Source organism: Monodelphis domestica, chromosome 1 (assembly GCF_027887165.1).
Source record: "Monodelphis domestica isolate mMonDom1 chromosome 1, mMonDom1.pri, whole genome shotgun sequence".
Lineage (NCBI taxonomy): Eukaryota > Metazoa > Chordata > Mammalia > Didelphimorphia > Didelphidae > Monodelphis > Monodelphis domestica.
The window spans coordinates 599,726,183-599,748,051 of NC_077227.1; the positions used below are offsets into that span (position 1 = coordinate 599,726,183).

At 42.2% G+C, this 21,869-nt stretch overlaps 2 protein-coding genes across 3 annotated transcripts in view; both read left to right on the top strand.

Annotated features, from left to right (window-relative positions):
* Positions 1-12,232, top strand: part of DUSP2 (dual specificity phosphatase 2) — a 53,927-nt gene extending 41,695 nt beyond the window's left edge. Inside the window, exons 2-5 of one of the 2 annotated variants that reach the window (XM_056813741.1) lie at positions 5,116-5,511; positions 5,885-6,012; positions 6,972-7,191; positions 7,534-9,068. In XM_056813741.1, the coding sequence (XP_056669719.1) occupies positions 5,124-5,511; positions 5,885-6,012; positions 6,972-7,191; positions 7,534-7,748 (951 nt within the window). In that variant the 5' untranslated portion in view covers positions 5,116-5,123 and the 3' untranslated portion in view covers positions 7,749-9,068. Of the gene's footprint in view, positions 1-4,851; positions 5,512-5,884; positions 6,013-6,971; positions 7,192-7,533 lie in introns of those variants that run through there. The other variant, XM_001382022.4, reaches the window with a different exon arrangement.
* Positions 12,233-13,183: 951 nt separating this feature from the next.
* ASTL (astacin like metalloendopeptidase) overlaps positions 13,184-21,869 on the top strand; it is a 44,942-nt gene continuing 36,256 nt past the window's right edge. The window contains exon 1 of the mRNA XM_056817767.1: positions 13,184-13,252. Within this exon, the coding sequence (XP_056673745.1) occupies positions 13,184-13,252 (69 nt within the window). The remainder of the gene's footprint in view (positions 13,253-21,869) is intronic.

Consider the following 21,869-nt stretch of genomic DNA (forward strand, 5'->3'; position numbering starts at 1 on the left):
CTGCAAGGCCACCTTCCTTTGTATTTTTTCCCCATTATTTCCCTGGATATCCTAGATCCTTTGTTCTTCCAATTGAACTTTGTTATGTTTTTTTCTAATTCAGTAAAAATTTTTTTTGGAAGTTCAATGGGCATGGCACTAAATAGATAGATAAGTTTGGGTAGGATGGTCATTTTTATTATATTGGCTCGTCCTACCCATGAGCAGTTAATGTTTTTCCAATTGCTCAAGTCTAGTTTTAGTTGTGTAGAGAGTGTTTTGTAGTTGTGTTCACATAGTTCCTGTGTTTGTCTTGGGAGATAGATTCCTAAGTATTTTATTTTGTCTAAGGTGATTTTGAATGGGATTTCTCTTTCTAATTCTTGCTGCTGAGATATGTTGGAAATATATAGAAATGCTGATGACTTATGTGGGTTTATTTTTTATCCTGCGACTGCTAAAGTTGTTGATTATTTCGACTAGCTTTTTTGTTTATTCTCTAGGGTTCTTTATATATATATATGTATATATATATATATATATATCATCCTCAAAGAGTGATAGCCCTTTCCCCTTTATTATTATCTTTTTGGGATACAGACCCAGTAATGGCATTATAGGATTAAAGGGTATGTTTGACTATTAATTTTTAAGTATGAGCATTTACATCCTGGACATTGGCAAAATCTACAGATTAGGGCTTGATTTGTTTTGTTGATTTGTCCAGGAAAGTGATGAAGAAAATTAAAATAATGCAGATTAAATTTAAAAGTGTGTGTGTGTGTGTATTCTCATACCCACCTATTAAACATTTACATAATTTTCCTGGTTGGGAGTCAAAAAATTGAACTTAAATCTGAGACCTCCAGAATCAAAGAATAACAAATTTAAAGTAAGAAGGAACAAAAAAGACCATCTACTTCTACTCCTTCATTTTATAGATGAAGAAACTAAAGATCAGACAGTTTAAACACAAAGTCCCACAAGTAATAAATGCCAGTTAGCATTGGAACCCAGATCCTCTGATTGCAAATTTAAAGCCTTCACCCACCCACCCCCACCATGTGCCATACTGCCCACAGGGTGGTAGAGTGGAAAGAATACTAACTTTGGAATCAGAGGGCTTTAGTTCAAATCCCTTCTTTGACTTACTCTGTCTCCTTGTGGAAGTCACCTAACCTCTGTGGGTCAAAGTTTCTTCATCTGTAAAATGTAGAGGTTGGACTAGAAGGCATTTGAGGGTCTTGCTAGATCTTTGAGACTTTATCTTTCCTGTGTTTTTCTGATTGGCATCTGAGAGCCCTGAACTCTAGAAGTCTTTGAATACTGTGCCCCACAGCCTGGCAGGTGACAGGCTCACTGCTCTCATTGCCTCACCTTTCATGAAGTCAAACATCTAACCACCCCCTTGGATGCACTGTAATTTGCAGTTTGAATTAGCCATTAAATCCTTTGCAAGAGTGATCCCTGAGATAAAGAGTGCAGTATCGGCTGGTGGGATCTGGAACCCAGACTCCCCGTCTCTGTTGTTCAACTAGCTCAGTTGATGGTGTTGGACGAGTGTAAACAGTTTCTGTGTCATACTAGGGCATGTGTGTGACATACAGGGCAGCCTCCTGGCCTTTCTGTTGCCCCCAACCTCTTGTTATCCTTGGCCCAATTGGGAAGATATGGCTTCTTTGGTTTCTTCCTGCTTGTCCTTGTATTCAGATATCAGCTCTATTATAACCATATTGGACTTTTACACTCTCTTTTACTTTTTACTTTTACAGCCCACTAAGGACTGCTTCTTTGGCCACCCAAAGGTGCCTACCATCTTTAGAGAGAATGCTCTGGTTGATCCACATCTGTGCTTAGATGGGCCTGGGCAAATGCAGATGAGGACTGAGGAAAACTGGTGTGTGTCTGTGTGTGTGTGTGTGTGTGTGCACATGTGCACACATGTGCATGATGCAAACCTTGGGACTGGCAAGGCATCAAGCTCTAAAAAATCCCATAGTTGTCCCAAGAAATGAGGATGGGGTCCTTGGGAAGAGACACAGAGCTCTAATTAGCAAACCTCCCAAATGAGCCCTAAAAGTGACTGTAGGCTTCCTCTACAGAGTGCTGTGGGGGTAACCATTCTCTCACTACCGATGATTTTTGTTCATAGCTATAGCACCATTATTCTCTCTCCCTATAGTCCTGAAGGGTCTTTGTGGATTGGACTTCACATTTTATATTCAGCTTAGAAGCAGAGAGGAGGGGTTGGCAAATTAATGACCTAGCTCATCTTCCTCCTTGTGTTCCATCATTTCAGATGATGCCAACTGGAACTTAGCTTGGTCTCAAAATATACTCTTTACCTTGACTGGCTTCTCTCTCTCTGTCCATCCTTATAACCTGGTAAACATATAGTTCCATGCCTGGAGTTGGAATCCTTGCTTTATCTTTGAGAAATGGAAGGAGTGTGTGGTGGCATTTCCTCTTCATAGCTGGCTTAGCTTTAGGACAGGATAACTGACATGGGGGCAAGATCTCAGCACTCTTCCCAGCCATTCTGTACCAAGACCAGCTTGTGTTCTCAGCCCAAGGGGTTCCATTGGTCAGAGCAAAGGACCACAGGGGAATGGGGCTAAGTTGAAAGAGAAGGAATTGCTTCTTTATCACTACAGTAGGTCAAATCTTGTCCTTGCTGCCCAGTAGATTTTTCTATTGTCTAGGGTTTGGGATCAATAGGTGGAAGCTTCTGTTTGCTTCTCTTCATGTCTATCTCTCCCTTCACATGGGTCCTGAAGTTCCTACATCTTTTATGAAAGGACTGGTGGAGAAAGGCCCTGGGCAGAGTGAACAGAGTTCCTCATCTTGGATTGACTTGTGGGGAAGTGCAAGTTATCCAGGGCTGGGATTCCCCTGGGTCTGTTTCTAGGGAAGAAGAAGGTGCTCATTGCTTGTATTACAACTGGAAACACGTCATGGGGTACCCCCTGTCCCTAAATGTTCTGAGTGTTAGGGAGGAGGCAAAGAAAACCCCCTCTGATAGTGCATTCCCCAGTGTTGTGGGAGGCATTTTGCTATGTCAGAATTATAGAATCACAGAATACAAGAGCTGGAAGAGACTTTGGAAATCATCTAGATCTTGGGGTTCTTAACTGGGGTCCATGAACTTTAAAGAAATTGAATCATTTTTCAGTATAATTGGTTTACTTATCTTCCATCAGGTCTTAGCTAAGTCCCACCTTCTGCAAGAAGCTTTTTTTCCAATTCTCAATCTTAGTGTCTTTTCTCTGAGATAAGCCCCAATTTATCCTGTATAGATTTTGTTTGTACACAATTATCATAAAATCTCCTTCATTAGACTGTGAGACCCTTGAGGACAGGAATCATGCTTTTGCCTTTCTATTATCATCACTTAACACAGTATCTGGCACACTGTAGGAGTTTAATAAATCCTAGTCTATTGACTACTGGTTGACTGACTTTGAAATCCTATATATTTGATTTAATACACTTAAAAAGACAATTCTGAGAAAGTGGTCCAGAAATTTCACCACAATGCCAAGGGAGTCCACGATACAAAAAGGCTTAGAATCCCTTAATCCAACTTTATTGTCCTACTGGTGAGGAACCTGAGGCCCAAAGAGACAAAAAGACTTATTTACTTTCAATAAATGAAAGACCTGGGATTTGAATTCAGGTCTTTAGATTCTATGCTCAATGTTCTTGTCACTACAATATACAAGAGCTCTAGAATAAAAGGCCTAAATTCTAATTCCAGTTTTCCTATTAATTTGCTGTGTGATCTTGAGCAAAGTAAGATTTCAGTAACCTCATTTGTGAAAAGGAGAAATGTTAAAAGTTCAACATAAAGATTAAATCAGATTAGGGATAAGAGTTTTCAAAAGTATATAAAGTACTCATTCAAAAGTATGATATGCTAAAAATATTAGGTGCAAATATAAGACTTTCTTTTAAAAAAATAATTCCAATTTCTCAGAATAAAAAAAAGAAACCCAGGCTAGATTAGAGGAGAGGAAAAAGGCACAAGATAGAAGTGAAAAGAGACCTTGCAGGAACAGGAGAGGGACTTTTAGCAGCCTGAAGCATCTGTAGGGAGAGGGAAAGAAAGCTAAAGCATCCCTAAGAACCATAGGGAATGTCAAAAACTGAAATAGATCATATTTAGCTTTGGGAAGTTAAACTCTGAAGAGCTAAGTTAACTGCAATGTGACTTTTAAAGTAATTCTACTTTTTTGGTCTTCAGTTTGCTCTCCTTAAAAACAAGAGTTGAATTAATTTCTGATGTTCCTTTTAACAATTACAACTCTTTGAGGGTAGGGATTATTTAGTTGGGGTTTTTTTTTTTTGGTCTTTGTATCCCCAACATCCGGAATAGTACCCCGCATATAGTAGGTGCTTAATAAATGCTTGCTGGATTCGATTTTAATTAAGTAGAAGGCTTGGAAACGTCATTTTTAGTTAGTTTTTTTTTTTAGGACTCGAGAGTATATAATTTGTGGTTTAGGAAAGAGCCTGGACTTGTCAAAAGATGTGGACTGGAATTCTGACTGACATTTCTTTGCCGTGGGTGGTCTTGGGTAAACCCCCTCCCCTTCTCCAAGCCTCAGTTTTCGTATCTGTAAAACAAGGGGGCCAGACAGGATGATGATCTCTTTAAGGTCCCTTTTAGGGATTCGAGGATTTCTTGAATTGTCTTGGGGATTGGGCCGGGGAATCTTTTAGAGGGCTTGTACTACTCATTCCCTTCCCAGAAGATGATGAATCTCCCTCCCCCTTCTCCTCCCGCCTCCTCCCCCAGTTAACATCACTAGCTGCACTTCCCTGGCCTTTCCCCTAGCCCTGTGGGGGCGGGGCGGCCTCTTCAGAGTCCACACGTGAGAGAGCCGCCCTAAAAGAGAACTCTTCTGCTCCGGAGACTGCCCTTGTAAGGGAACTTGGGGGCGGGCCGGACTGGTATTTAAATCCTCCGAGGAGCTCAGAGATCAGACGCTTGGCAGCAGCCTTAGTGGTAGGAGCCAGGAGAAAAGAGGGAGTGATCGGGGTCCGAGAATCCCGAGTTTCTCTATCTGCTCACTCCTTGTGTGTTTGGTGTGACTCCCCCCACCAGACAGGGTCTCCTTCCTCTGCCCTTTCCAGGAACGAACATGGTGATGGAAGAGGTGCTGCCTATGGAAAGCAGGGAGCTCCGGGGGTTGCTGGGGGACCCTCGAGAGGTGGACAGGACTCTGCTGCTGGACTGCCGGCCCTTCCTGGCCTTCTGTCAGAGCCACGTCCTGGAGGCCCGACCAGTGCACTGGAACGCCTTGTTGCGCCGGAGGTCTAGAGGGGCTACAGGAGTTCATCTGGACTGGCTGATCCCCGACCGGACCTTGCTGGACCGACTGAGCCAAGGGGAGCTGTCCCGAGTCGTGGTGCTGGACGAAGCTAGTGGCTCTGTGGCGGAGCTCCGGGCTGACAGTCTACCCCGAATGCTGCTCACTGCCTTGCTCCAGGAGACTCGAGCTGGACCCACCGCTGTCTGCTTCCTACAAGGTAAGCCTGATCGTTTTACTGTCCCTGGGAATCCTTGCTTGTATTTGACTACTTAACCAGAGGATTGTAGGAGAAAGAGTAGTGTGTATTTGGAGTACAGAGACCTGGGTCTAGAATACCTTCTCTGCGTGAACATGGCCAAGTAATTCCGCTTTGCAGGGCCTCAGTTTCCTCATCTGAAAAAAAAAGAGAGGGTTAGACTAGATGATCACTAAGGTCCCTACCAGCTCCAAGCCCTGTGAGTCGGTGACACACAGCCTCGAGCCTAGAGCTCCACACTTCTCTTACAAGAATTATTCCAACAGTGCCCTGTCCCAGCGTGCCCTCTGGTTTCAGCTCCCTCATTTATGGCTCCTTTCTATTCTCTTTGCAGGAGGCTTCGAAGGCTTTCAGGCCAGTTTCCCAGATCTGTGTTCAGAACCTCCTGCGCCGTCTTTGCCTCCACCTGTGACTGAACCAGAGAGCAGCCGGCCAGGCACTGGGACTCCTTTCTACGACCAGGTGAGTGACACCCAACGGAGGCTTTGGGTTGGTCTAGGGCTCCTACAGTGCCAGATACTTTAGAGACACTTAGTATCCCAGGGGTTGGGAGAATCCTTCCAAATAGGTGTGAGGATGCTTATGTCGATGTGTATTTGTATATGTGCATTTAAAGTATTGCTCAGGGGCCACCTCTTACCTGAAGCCTCTTCTCATTTCCATCCTTCACTTAGTTAGTTAGAAACTGTATTATTTTGTTTTTGCTTACCTATCTACCTTTGTATATCCTTCAGAATGTAAGTTACTGAAGAGCAGCTTCACTTTTCTTTGTATTCCTAATTCTTATCACAGTTTTTACACATTTAATAGATGTTTGTATGTATTATATTATATGTTTCATGTCATGTATCAGTGCAACACCACATAGTGTAGTTAGTAGGAGAACACTGAATTTGGAGTGAGAGAGGATATGGGTTCTAGTCCTATTTCTGCTACTTGTTACCCCTATGCTCTCTGGTAAGACTCTTAACTTCTTTGGTCCTTCATTTCTTTGTCAGTGAAATGCAGAGGTTGGACTAGATGTTCTCCAGGGTACTTTCCAGCTCTGAATCCTATGATCCTCTGTGTGTGTGTGTGTGTGTGTGTGTGTGTGTGTGTGTGTGTGTGTGTGAGAATGTGGGTATGTGTATGTGCTTATTATAGGTATAGATTAGATCATTCAGACTTTATCATATGCAACACTCATATTATTATGTGAGGGCTAGCATTATTATGTAAGACCTGACGCATACAACTCTTTAGGCTGAGTTTCCCCCTCTGGGGATGTGTTTCTGTTCCTTCTAAATTCTCTGAGACCTTTGGGGCAACAGATTAGGGCAGGAATTATTTTCTAGTGATGTCTCCAGATAAGGTACTAGAGAAGGGTTGGTGTCACAGTAGGCTGAGCAAGGGATCTCACCAGTTCTTCCTCTTTTCCTCAGGGTGGCCCTGTGGAGATCTTGCCCTTCTTGTACCTGGGCAGTTGCAACCATTCTTCAGACCTGAAGGGACTTCAGGCTTTGGGCATCACAGCTGTGCTCAATGTCTCTGCCAGTTGTCCAAACCACTTTGAAGGCCTTTTCCGATACAAAAGCATCCCTGTGGAGGACAACCAGATGGTTGAAATTAGTGTCTGGTTCCAGGAGGCCATTGGCTTCATTGGTAAGAAGCTTTCCATCTTTGGAGATCCTTCATTGAGAATCTTAATCAGAGAATCAAGAATCGGAGCTGGGTTTAGAGAGTTATCATATAGGATTGGGTTGTAGGGTGGAGTGAGGGAAATTATTGTCCTCCTACCCACACCTTCATCCAGAGGAGGGTCTTCCCCAGGACTGTTCTCAGTGGTCATGGGGCAGGTTATGGAAAGGTGGTAGGAGTAGACCCGGTGCCAGTGGATTTGATAGGATGAGGAATGGACCCCTAGAATAAGGAAAGTGCCTAGGGGCAGAAGTTCAACTTCCTTTTCTTTCTAGCTTCTCTGACTACCCTTTTCTCTTCTTACAGACTCAGTGAAGAATTCTGGGGGAAGAGTCTTGGTACATTGCCAGGCTGGCATCTCACGATCAGCTACCATCTGCCTTGCATACCTGATGCAAAGCCGCAGGGTGAAATTGGAGGAGGCCTTTGACTTTGTCAAGCAGCGTCGAGGGGTCATCTCCCCAAATTTTGGTTTCATGGGACAGCTTCTGCAATTCGAAACCCAAGTGCTCTGCCACTAGGAGGGGAGGTTGCATTCCTGCTTCTCCTAACCCCTGTAGCCCTCTAGACTACCAGTCCAAATGTGGGATCAGTCTTGTTGCTTTCTGAGAAAGGACTCTTGCTTTGACTCCTGCCAGTAAGGACTTTCTAGTTCATTGGGGAAAGTCTCACTTGAAAGGTGGAGAGCCAGGCAAGCTGAGAGAACTGATTCTCTCTTTGGGGGGCTACTCCCTCCCCTCTTCTGGGCACTCTTTCTCTGGAAAGTTGCCTTCCCGAGCTGTGAATGGTACTAGTGGGAAGGAAAAGAACATGAAGAAAGACAGCATGCTGTGTGTCCTGATTTGGTGCTCTTCTGCTCTGGGTGTGAAGTCAAATTCTACCTTCTAATCAAGGAATGGGGATGAATGCTAGATCTTCTCCATTCCCCATCTCCCACTCCTCAACAGGCAGAAATTAATTGGGCCCCACACACATCCATTTCTTCCTGCCTTCCTGGCCCCTGACCCTGGTTTTGGGGTCAACTGCCAAAATTCTGTACTCCCTCATCCCCATTAGCCCCTTCACCATGAGACTCACTACCATTTTTCACCCTGGATATCCTCCAAACCCAAGCCACTGGGGCACCTTCTTCTGAACCCTATGCTGTGAAAACCAGGATGCCCTGAAGTTTGGGGTAGGGGGAAGGGCCTACCCAGGATCAGAGGGCCTTGAGAATGAGCCCAACTCATGATGATTATAGAGAATTCTGGGAGTGTTGGATGACTCAGTGGACGAATGTGCTCTATCACCAGCATTTTCCTTACGTGGGAAAGCAATATAGCCTCTGTATGTGTGTGTTGTACAGGAAAACTATTTATGTTTAACTGACATTTACAACTCCCCCCTCTGCCACCTCCCCCACTTCCCCCCAAGCCCACAAGCCTTGTGGGCGGGCTTGGAAAATTAGCACTTTATATTTATACAGAACATTGTGGATGTTTTAATAAAACATTGTTTTGGTTTTTTTTTTTAAGAAAAAAACAAACACAAAACAACCCTATGTTTCCTGTCTATATAAGGGCATGAAGCGATGCATAAGCTGTTTCTAAATCAGACCTCTCTTTCTCTTCTCATCCTCCCCTGGAGGGAAGGAGAAATATCTGGGTGTGGGGTACAGAGGCATATCTCCCAGAGACTTTATTTCCAGACCCTGGCTAAATCCCTAAATGGCTTGATTTTTTTTTTTTAATGAAGAGGCTGGATCATTTAATCAGAGAGAGGGGCACACTAGCTACTCCTTTCTTTCCAATAGCAGCTATCATGTAGGATAATACCTGGCACATAGAAGGCAATTCATTAATTCTTGTTGCCATCTCCTCTTCCTTTCTTGCGGGGAGGGGTGGTGGTGGTGGTGGTGGTGGTGGTGGGGTAGGTTATGAGAGCCTTTGAAGCCTCCAATCCCCATGGCAAATCTAGGGCTAGAGAAAGAGGTGGCAGGAGAAGAAGGTTCCCTGAGCTATTAGGGGAAGTGGAGCTCTTGGTCTCCTGGAGGGGTTACTTTCCCCTTTTCTGCCTCTGGTGGGGGTGTTGGAAGTGTTGCTAGGAGAGATAAGTGGGCCCAGATGGATACAGAAACAACTCAGACTAGGAGACTAGCTGCTGCCCTGGGCCAGACAGGAACAGCCTTGCTCCAGGCAGGAGTCCTGGGAACTCTGATTTTGGGAAAATGCCTAACCTCACTTTCCCATTCCCCAAGGCTGAAAATCCTCTTGGGTCCTCTTCCACACCTTGAGCAAGAGTAGCCCCATCACACTGGACTCCTTCCTCTCCCAGGCCCTATCAGGTACCTCTGTTCCCTACTTCAGTTCTGAGTCAGAAGCTTATGTGAGAAGGATGAAGAGAATTAGGGCTGCGAACCTAACTGCTCAGCTTCCTGGGGGAGCATTGCCAAGAGAAAAACAATATATTTACAGCACAGTCCATTCTCCAGCAGCCCCATTAGGTAGGAATTTGTAGCTCTGATTTATCCCTCAAAACTCAGACAGGTTAAGTGACTTGCCAGGTCACACAGTGGGAGAGCTAGGACTAAAACCCAGCCTCTAGATTAAAAGTCTAGCACTTTTATTTCTTTTTTTCCCATCAAAACTGTATCAAAGGGAGCTGCAAGGTGGCTCAGTGGATAGAGCCAGGCCTGGAGGCAGGGAGGTCCTGGGTTCAAATTTGACCTCAGATACTTTCTAGCTGTGAGACCCTGGGCAAGTCACTTAATCCCAGTCACTTTTTTTTTTAAACAATAGATAAATTTTTAATAAGGAAATGCTCAACCTTACTGATACTCAACTTTTACTGCTCTTCTGCCTTGAAACTGATGCTTAGTGTTGATTCTAAGATGTATACAAAAACCATACTAAAGAAAACACCAGGTCTTGGGTTCAAATCCAAATATCAGACACTTTCTAGCTGTGTGACCCCAAACAAATCATTTAACCCCCATTGCCTAGCCCTTACCACCCTTCTACCTTGGAACCAATATGCAATATTGATCCTAAGACAGAAGGCAAGAATGAAAAAAAAAACCCAACACTCATTACTTTGAGTAATGATAGGAATTGTGAGTGGGAGGATATGCCTTCATTCTGTAACTTCATTTTCTCTATTTCTTCATTTATAAAAGCATCTAGGTGATGCAGAGGATGTAGTGCTGGGCTTGGATTCAGGAAGATCCGAGTTCAAATTATGCCTCAGACCTTGGGCAAATCATTTACTTTGTTTGCCTCAGTTTCCATGTCTGTAAAAAATTTGTTAAGTGTTTAGCATAACACCTAGCACATGGTCGGCATTTAATTCCTTTCTCCAGGGAATGGATTATTGGAGCCTCAGTGGCCTCTAATCTCTATCTTAAACCTGAGGCTAGGAGAAAGAGGATGGAGGTCCTTGAGCTATTGGGGGCAGTGGAGTTATGGGTGAATAAGACTGAACCTCTATCTCTTGGTCTGAAGGAGTATAGATGAATGCAGAAGAGCAGATTGGCATCATAAAGCTAGAAGCGTGTTTAGCATCAGTAACTGTGTGACCATGAGCAAATTACTTAATTTTCCTGAGCCTCATTTTCCTAATCTGTAAAATGAGAATAATAAATTCCCACTAAGTAAGGTCATTGATTTTGGGGCTGGAGGTAGGGGAAGCCCCATACTCTATAAATATAAATTATTCTTCTTTAGGAGTTCCTCCCTCAGAAAGTTCTTCTGTAGCTAAGCAATATTACTAATGTTTTCCACTAGTATTGCTGCATCTGGTATTTCTATCTGTGAAACAACATAGGGCACTAATCATATTAATTAAGAACTAAATTATGTGGCAAAGAATATAGGGATTCAGAGAAGGTGGGAGACTCAAGAGTTGGGTTTCTTAACCTCTTCCCATTCCATACCCTCATCAACTTCCTGCTTTCCTTCTGCTGGTAGATGAGTGGAGGAGTGGTCCTTAGGTGATAGCTCTTGTGCCCATCCCATCTCACAATCACATACCTACATAGTTCCTTCCATTTTCTTCCTGGGCCAGAGGAAACTGCAGGGTTTAGTAGGATTAATCAATAAACATTTCTAGGGCACCTCAGTGCCTTAAGGAAGAGGCGTAGTGTGGTATAACAAAGGGAAAGAACTATTGGGTCCTGGAGTCAGAGGAACTGAGTTTTAATTTGTTGTTCAGTTGTTTTCGGTTGTGTCTGACTCTTTGTGACTCCAGTTGGGGTTTTCTTGGTGAAACTGAAGCAGTTTGCTTTTCCTTCTCTAACTCATTTGTCTAAATGAACAAACTGAAGCAAATAGGATGAAGTGACTTGCCCAGGGTCATGTAGCTAATAAGTGTCTGAGACTAGATCTGAACGTGGGAAGATGTGCCTTTCTGACTTGAGGTCCAGGGCTCTTTATCATCTTGCTGTCCTTCGAAGGTTTTGCTTGCTTGTTTGTTTTAAAATTTTTATTTTTAAATAATTAAAAAACCTTTACCTTCTGTCTTAGAATTGATACCAAATATTAGTTCCAAGGTAGAAGAATGGTAAAGGTTAGGCAATTGGGGTTAAATGACTTGCTCAGAGTCACAAAGAAGTGTCTGTGTTCAAATTTGAACTCAGGACCTCCTGAGTTCAAGCCTGAGTCTCCAAGCCTGGCTCTCTCTCTACTGAACCACCTAACTGTACTCCTTTAGTGGGTTTTAACATTACTGCTACTTTAGCCAAGCTATATAACCTTTTGGGAGTTCCATTCTCCTTAGGTTCAAAGTGTAGGAGGTTATTTCTAGTTCTAAATCCTATGATATTGTTTATCTTGGTATCTCCCTCCATCCCTCTCTTCCTTTAAGACCCAGCTTAAACCTTTGATTCTGTATGAAGACTTTCCCGATTTCCCCTCCCCAACTGTGGGCACTCTACCTCCCAACCTACATTGTATTTAACTACTTGGCATAGATTTATATGAATTCTACATTCATTTTTACCATCTCCTAGTTTTCTTTCTCATTAAATGCTTAAGTAAGTTCCTTTTGGTCTGGGGTTGTTTTGTTCTTTGTACTTGTATGGCCAGTGCCCAGCCCAGTTCCTGGCTAGCAGTGGGTACTTGCCCATTGATTGATTAATGGCGAATAACCTGAGGAATGTATGTTCTGGCCCAGGAGCCCAACGACTCAAAGCCTTTCTCTTCAACCAGAGGCTTACTGCATTTCTTCATGAAGTCAAGTTTGTCTGTGGGAGTCTCGTGTTCCTTCTTTGTTCTAGATCAGTGGTCAACAAAAAGACTTTTCTTCATCACAAAGTAAGCAGGTAGGAAATAGCCGCAGAGTATAATGGCATATGCTCTGAATTGGGGTAAGGGGTGGGAGACAGGGCCCCTATATTGCCTATTACCACATACTTCTAGAATCAAGTTCACTAAGGTTCCCGTGAGGGTAGGCAGTTCACCCCTGTATGCTCTGAGGACTGGACTCCCAGTAGTCAATATGCCACTCCATAACAACAAAAAGGGGAAGTATAACCAGAGATGCCAAAGATAGCTATTTAAAAAACAAACAAACCCTACTTTCTGTCCCAGTAACAACCCTTAAGACAGAAGGGCAAGGGCTAGGTGAATGAGGTTTAATGACTAGCCTAAGGCTGCATGGCTAAATGTCCGAGTCCAAATTTGAATCCAGGTCCTCCTGACTCCAGACCTGGCTCTCTATCCACTGGGACACCTTGCTGTCCCAAGATATCTATTTAAAAAGTTTTGCTTGGCAGCACAAAAGACATGCCTCATTTTTACTTAAAAATGAATTTGTGTGCTCTAGACAAAACACACTTTTTTCCTGGAGTTATTTTTCTACTCTAATCTCACGTCTTTCTTCACAAAAACATGACCCTGAAGCCTCATGGCAGGAAGATAACTGAATTCTTCCTTGAAGGCTGTGTCAGAGCAGTATTAGTTCTTGTAGGAAGACTTCGAATATGGTGCCAGCAAAAGATTATGTCTGCTGCCTGTGGACCAGAGAGCAATGGCAGAAGCTTGGCCATAAGGTAATGAATTTTTAAATAACTTAGAAAATGAAGAAAATTGCAAAATGGTCCAGATTCCTGTGAGACTTTCTACAGTAACCATGGCAGGGTGACAGGAAGTTCAGTAGGGGTTAAGAATCCCATAGCTACGAACATTAACTTAACTGGTGGTGTGCAAATGTGAGATGCTTGGCCAATGGCCAATAAGGATTTATGTGAGAGGGGCAAATGAACTAACAAGATTGACATTCTTGTTGTAAATGAAACCAGAAAACACAAAGAAATCAGGTTAGGGTTAGATGGTCCTAGGATGCTATTCACATTTTAATATATTGGGCTTGGATCCTGTTGATTAGGTTGAGACATTACACTGTGGTGGAAAGAAGACAGGATTTAGGTTAAGAGGGATTCAGTTCAGGGGGCAGCTAGGTGACTGAAGATTGAGAGCCAGGTCTAGAGACGGAGGTCCTGGGTTCAAATCTGTCCTCAGACACTTCCCAGCTGTGTGATCCTGGGCAAGTCACTTAACCCCCCCCCCCCCCAATTGGCCCTTACCATTCTTCTGTTTTGGAACCAATAAGCAGGATTGAGACCAAGATGGAAGTTAAGAGTTTTAAGAAAAAAAAAGAGGAACCCAATTAAAATCCTGGCTACTTGTGTGAACTAACTTGCTTATACACTCTCTGAGCCTCAGTTCATTAGCTGTAAAATTGAGTCCAAATGACATCTAAGATCACTCCCAGGTCTAAAATTTGATATCATGATTCTATGATTTTTTAAATTTAAAATTTGTCATTAAATATTTTCGAAATACATAAAACCTTTGAACATTCATTAAAAAATATTGTGTTCCAAATTCTTTCCATGCTGCTACTATCTTTTCTCAATCCCCTCTTTGTTCTGGATTCCTTGAAGCCTGATGTCTTCCTTACCTCCCTGGCACCAGGCACTGTAGGTGAGTGGAATCCTGAAAGCCATCACATTGGCTCCTGAGCAACCAGACAAGGACTTTCACTGGCTCTGATGAATGGGGCAGATGTCTGCAGCATTTAGTCATCACTCACTTCCCACTCAGCTGGGACCTTTCACACTTGGTGCTGATGCCAACTCCATCCTCCCCAACCCAAGGCAGGAAGCCTCAAATCCACTTCCTCACCCTTTAGCTCTAAATATCTCCACCCCCATACCCCCTCCCAGACTGCTAGCCTCTGGGGATTCTCCAGATCTAACCCAAGATGTCTCAGCTGGTACCCTCAGGCTCTCTGGACACCCCCTCTTGTCTGACCTTGGTTCCTCCTTCCCCTGATGCCCTTGAAGTGGCACACTGCTTTCTTCTCTCTTCTGCAGGTGACCTGGTTTCCAGTCTTGGCTTTTTCACTCACTAATTGGCTGACCTTAGCCAAGAAGGGAAAAGGGAGATTATCTCAAGAGAATGATATGGATGAACTGGAAAGTTAGCTACCAACTTTGATTTTTAAAAGGCGCATATGGAGAAGATGGAGGCAAGGTCAGGGACTAGAGGATGAATAGGAAAGCATCTTGAAATCCTATACGAATATTGTTAAGAATATTAAAAGTTAGGATAGACTGAGGAATTCCAGCTTGGAATACTAAACATGAGAAACAAGTCTTTTGTTGTTGTTGTTGTTGTTGTTTTTAAGAGAAACAAGTCTTGTAGACTTCCCTGCACTCCCAAAGCAATACTGGCAAACAGAGGCAAATCCTAGAAAGGAAAGGAGACTTTTCTCAGGGTGCAGAGCCATAACTGGGAATTCTGGCACTTGGAACAAATTCAATTGGGGAGAGGGGAAGAGGAGACAAAACAAACCAACAAACCTCTGAATACTCTGAGAATGACAAGTACTACTACAACTTCTAAACCCAGGCATCCTTTTATGGAGTATCATTTTTTAAAAATAATTTTTAAAATTAGATTTTATTATTTTTATTAACAAAATCTATTTTCTCTCCCTCCTACCTTTTCCCTTCACATTGAAAATAGAAATAGAACCCTTCTGACAAATATGTATGGTTAAGCAAAACAAATTCCTGATAATAGCTATAAAATGCTTAAGATAGTCCTTGGCACATAGTAGTGGTATGGGGGTACAGGGTCCCCTGGACACCTCAAGTCCCTAGAGGAATTCCAGATTGAAGAGTACATGAGGAAATCTCCCAATCCTGAGTCTCCTGGAGTGCTGGCTAAAGAAAGTCGGCCCTGATGCAACTAAAGAGACAAACTGCATGATCAAAGGAGCCTCTTTCCCTTTCCACATTAGGTGCATTTCCCCATGCCTTCTGATAAGCACAGATATGTAGCTTCTGTTTGCATCTCAAATATCACGAGATTCCCTGACACATGTGACTCACCCTTCTTTATGATCAAGGCTTAACATGTCCTAAACAATGCATACCTGTGCTTCTACCCCAGACACCAAGACACCTCACAAGGGAATGTCACCGAATTCCTCTTGGTTGTTCTCCTCCCCTCCCCATCTTTCATTTCCAGTCATAATCTCTGTTCTCTTAAGGTATAAAAATCCTGGACCCCTCCTCTTCAGGGAGACAGACTTCACCTCTACCTGCCTCCCAGTCATTCACTCAATAAATTCCTCTATTTTTTTTAAAGATTCCTTGGAGCCTGGTAATTCTTTAAGAAGGTGCCCCCTTCCTCCAGCAGATAATATCAAGCTCTCCCACAACTGTCAGAATTTAATAAATGCTTATTCTCCTTATTCTTCCTGCATTAGCCATGTCTAAAAAAGTATATGTCTTCAGCAGCTATGGGGCACAGTAAATAGAGTATCGGACCCAGAGTCAGAAAGATCTGGGTTCAAAGTTGACCTCAGATACTTCCTAGTCATGTGATACTGGCAACCCCATTTTCCTAGCCCTTGTCCTACTGTCTTAGAATTGTTACTTAAAAAAATATTTAAAATACACAAATATTGTTATTTATTTTATATACAAATAATATATTTTATGTACTTGATATAGAATATATTATTTATCTATTTAATATATAAATTACATATATTTACTTTATAGGTAAATAATATTATTCATTATTTATTTTATACACAAATATATTATTCATTTAATGTGTAAATATATTATTATTTTATATACAACATAATATATAAATGTATTTAATATATTTTAATAATTATTTGATTTATGTTTAATTATTTAATAATATTAACTAGAATTAATTTTAATTTAATGTTTTAAAATATAAATATAAATAAACATAAAATAATATATATAAAGAAAAATATGTTATCTTCTTTAGTACTCTGAGTCCATCACCTTTCTGTCAGGAGATAGACAGTATAATTGTTGCATTGATCAGAGTTGTTAAAGCTTTCACCATAATCCCAGGTATCCTTCATTACCTGAGGGCCCAGGCCATATGGCACTTGGGAAAGCTCTCTTGGTTGGATGAATTTGTACTAGTATGGTGGGGGGTAGGGGGGAAGCAGACCCTGGATGCTCATGTAGAGTGAAGTAATCATGCTTCCTCTCTATGGTGGTCCTCTACCACTTATGGCTCCTAGAAGCTAGGCTTAAACTGCTGGAGGGAGGAATCACACTTTCCTCCTGCCTCTCACCTTCCCTCCCCACTTCCCCATGCCAGTTTTCTGTTAGCAAGGCTGGAGGGGTCCTCTGCTGATTGTAGCTTGGGGTGAGTGGGAAGAGGATAAGGAGAGAAGATAGAACTTATGATAGAAGGTAGAACTATTCTGTCTTGGAAAGGATTGGGTGAGAATGACAACTAGAAATCCAAGATAAGTAAGGGAAAGTAAGGACTCCAGTGTCCTTCACAAGTCCCACTCACCTGGCCCATTTGAGTGATCTCCCAAAGTCCTAAAGAAAACTGGCAGTTATGATGGAGAGGGATCCCTGAAAGACCACTGAGAACAGGAGAGGTATCATAAGACTAGATATGCTTATATACTTATGCCAATAGCTCATATTTGCATTTATTTCTTGGATAGGATTACTGGATTGGAGGGGCAGGGGCAGCTAGGTGGTACAGCAGATAAAGTGCCAGGGCTAGAGTCAGAAAGACCTGAGGGCAAATCTGTTCTCAGACACTTATTAGCAAGGTGACCTTGGGCGAGTCACTTAACCTTCTTTGACTCAGTTTTCCCATCTATAAAATGAGTGGGAGAAGTAAATGACAAACCACTCCAGTTCTTTGCCAAGAAAACTCCAAATGGGGTCATGAAGAGCTGAAGACAACTGAAACAACTTGAACAATTACAAAAAGGTCAGGGGAATGATAGAGAGCTTGACAAAGCCTTTCACGTTCTTGTGCATAAGCTGGATTGCCCAGTGACCAGGAATGGTCACGAATAGTTTGAGGTCAGCTTGGAAGGAGGTCTCTAGCTGAGTGCCCCAAGGGCTTGTGCTTAGCTCTGTGCTGTTTAATATTTTCATTGGTGACTTGGATGAGGGCATGCATGGCCTGCTTTTCAAATCTGCATGGACAAAAAGCTAGGAGGCAAAACTGTTTGGGACGATAGGATCCAAATAACTTTGGACAAGTGAAGGCATTGGTTTCAGTCTGAAAAGATGAAATTTAATAGGAATAAATGTTGAGACACACATTTGGTTTCCAGATATCAATGTCCCAAGTACAAAATGGGAGAGACATGTCCAGGTAGCAATTTTTCTGTTGTTCCATCATTTTTCAGTGATGTCAAATTATTTGTGACACCTTTTAGGGTTTTCTTGGCAGAGAGGCTAGAGTAGCTTGCCATTTCCTCCTCCAGCTCATGTTATTTTATTTTATTTTTTAAACACTTACCTTCTGCCTTAGGCAGAAGAGGCAGAAGAGTGGTAAGGGCTAGGCAATGGGGGTTAAGTGACTTGCCCAGGGTCACACAGCTAGGTAGTGTCTGAGGCTAGATTTGAACCTAGGACCTCCTGTCTCTAGGTCTGGCTCTCAATCCATTGAACTACCCAGCTGCCCCTTGAAAACTCATTTTGCAGATGAGGAAACTGAGGCACACAGGATTTAGTCACTTGCCCAGAGTCACAGCTAGTGTCTGAGGCTGGATTTAAACTCATGAAGATGAGTCTTACTGACTCCAGGTCCATCACTCTATCCACTGCAACACCTAACTGCCATTCAACATTAATCTACACTATTCTCTTGTACCCCAAAAGAACCAATGCATTTTTTTCTCTCCAGAATTTGGGAGGCGATCTCCCCATTTCACTCTGGAATGTTAGGTCCAGTTCTAAAGACTACAATTAAGAAGGACATTGATAATCTGACTCTATCCAAAGGAGAGAGACCGGCATGGGAAAGGGCCTTGAGATCAGGTCAGAAGTGGCTTATCTGAAGGAAATGGAAAAGATATGCTTTAGTTGAGACATGAAGACCATATTTGAAGGGCTCTCTTGAGGTAGCAGAAGAGGGATCAGACTTGTCCTGAATGGCCAATGAGAGCAGAATGACAGACCAAGTGTAGAAGCTGTAGGGAGGCAGATTTAGCCTTTATTTAAGGAAAATCACTTTGGAACCACCAGCAGTATCTATGGAATGGTCTGACCAAGCAGGTAGTGGTTGTCCCATCACTCAGAGATCTCCAGGCAAAGACTGAAGGATTACTTCTTTGGTATGTAGTTGAAAGTATTCTTATTCAGATATGAATTAGACTAAAGGGGCTTGATTCTGAGATGCTAGGATGTACAGTGAGATCTTCCTGGGCCCTCGTTTCCCCAATTTGTAAAATAAAAGGGTTTGATGGGAAGACCTCTAAGGTCTCACTCAACTTTAAATGGGTATTTCCTATGATTTTATGATCCTAGCTCCCTCCAAATGTTCTAGGTCAGGGTAGAGGCTTTGGCAGCCAGCCTGGCTCTGAAGGGTTCCCTTGAAATTCAGAAATGACTCACTTAGCCATATTGTCCCCCCTCAGCTCAACCACCAACCAGGCCTGAAGGGTTAGTGGTTGCTCTGCTTTCTTTCTGAGGCTTTTCTGTTGAGTCGTTTCAGTTGTACCCCACTCTTGGTGACTTCATTTGGGGTTTTCTCATCAGAGATTCTGGAATGGTTTGTCATTTCCTTCTCCAGTTCACTTTATAGATAAGGAAACCGAGGCAAGCAGGGTTAAGTGATTTGCTCAGGGCCACACAACTAGTGAGTGACTGAGGCAAGATTTGAACCCAGGAAGATGAGTCTTTCTGACTCCAAGACTGGCACTCTATCCACTCCATCACTCTTTTGAAGTTAAGCCTTTCTTTTAAACTTGGTCTGATTCCATCATTAATCAAAAGAGCTGACTCTAATTTCTTCACTTTATACTCAGTTTCCTCATCTGTAAAATGAAGTATATGGACAAGATGGTCTTTTAGACTTAATCATCTGTTGGTCTAAGTACTAAAAAAAGACCCTTACCTTCCTCTTAGAATCAATATTGTGCATTGATTGCAAGGTAGGTGAGTGTTAAGAGCTAGGCAAAGGGGTTAAATGACTTGCCCAGGGTTCAGATTTGAACTCGGGACCTCCTGTCTCTAGCCTTGACTCTCTATCCACTGGGCTACCTACCTGACCCCTGTTCTAAGTATTTATTGAAGCTCACTGTTCTCAGGGTTGAGCTAAGGAGAACCAATATGGTACAGTGGAGGAAACAAGGACTTTGGTACCAACAGGGCCCTGGGTTTGAATGTTGGCTCTGATACTAATTATATTATCTTGGATGAATTCAGTTGATGTCCCTGAACCTCAGTTTTCTCATTTGAAAAATGGGCTTGACCAATAGGAAGTATATTTTGCATGACAATAAAAGAGAAAACATAATTAAAATGAAATGAAAAATGGGCATGATAATTTTGCACCACTTCAAAGTGATGTTATGAGAAAAGTGTTTTGTAAACTTAAAAGTTCTAGAAAATTTGGGTCATCACCCTGTGGGTGATACAGAAGTACTCAGCAGAAGAGTAAGAGGTGGGACATATGGAAACAAAAACAGTGGAAAACAAAAGGCAGAATATAATTAAGGGCTGGCTGTAAGCCTCTGTGGAAGGGACATTATGACCCAACAAACTGGATAGGTAAGATGGGGACAGACCATAGAGAGGTCTCAAAAGCCAGGAAGAGACATATATCATTTATATCAAGGTAGAGAAGGAGGAAGAGGAAAGAAGAGAGAGAATGTGGAACTAGCAATTAAAAAAAAAGAATGTTAAGGGGGCAACTGGGTAACTCAGTGGATACGGGGAGGTCCTGGATTCAAATCTTACCTCAGACACTTACCAGCTGGGTGACTTGGGCTAGTCACTTAACTCCCATTGCCTAGCTCTTACCATTCTTTTGCCTCAGAACTAATACATAGTATTGATTCAAAGGTGGAAGATAAGGTTTTTTTCTTAAAGAATGTTAAAAATTATCACATGTAATTGGAGAAAAATATATAAAACAAAGAAAAAAACCCAAGCAGAGGAATTGGGCGCATGGGAGTGGTAATGATAAAAGTAATGTTTTCATTATAATAATAGATTACCTTTCATAGCCCATTATGGAAATATTTTTCTCACAACTACTCTGTAAAGTAGGTATTGAAGAGGTTATTATTCCCATTTTATAGATGAGAGAACTGAGAAATATTAAATCTTAGAGCGGTAGAATTTTAGAAATGAAAAAGGACCTTGGAGGTTGAGCTTTCTGGTTAGAGATGAACCCAGGTGTTCTGACCAATTAATTGCTCTTTTGATTTCCAGGCACTGGCTCTTTTTTAGGAAGAAGTGGGATGCAGGATAGATTGAATGGAAGATGACAAAGTAGTTAAGTAGAGTTAGAAAGGAGTATAGAAGTTGGGCTGGTGATTTTGTCACTATAGTAGAAATGCCTTTCAGAAATAGTGGTTCCTTGTTTAGTTGGCTTCTGGTTTGGTAGGGAAGAAGGAGGGAACAAGCACTTATTAAGTACCTACTATGTGTTAGGCACTATGCTTAGCAAGTTACAGATGTTCTCATTTGATCTTACAACAACCCAAAGTGCCATTTTACAGTTGAGGAAACTGAGGCAGGCAGAAATGAATTGATTTGCCTAGCGTAAGCATCCAAATCTGGATTAGAACTCAGATCTCCCTGACTCCAGGCTTAGCACTCAAACTGCTTTGCCACCTAGCTGCTCCTAGAGGCAAGGAGGGTGAAAAGTTTGGAGATAGCATGCTACGGTAGAAAAAAAAAAGAACTAGGAGTCAGAAGAATTGGGTTGAACTGATGCAAAGTGAAGTGAGCAGAACCAGAAGACAAGTAGTAGTTTTTGATGAACAACTGAGAATGTCTTAGTTTGATCCAAGACAATCTCAGAAACTCATGATGAAAAATGCTATCTGCCTTCAGAGAAAAAAAACTGATGGAATCTGAAAGCAGATCAAAACAAACTTTGTTTCATTTTCTTTTTCCCTTCCCACCCTTTGGCCTTTTTTTTTTTCCTGTCTGAGATCTCTTCCACAAAATGACTAATATAGAAAAGTGTTTTACGTGATGACACACGTAAAATCTGTATCAGATTGCTTACCATCTCAGGGAGGGGAGAGGAGGGAGTGGGAACTCAAAAACTTAAAAAAAAAGAATGTTAATTTTTTTTACATCTGATTAGGGAAAACTCAATCATTAT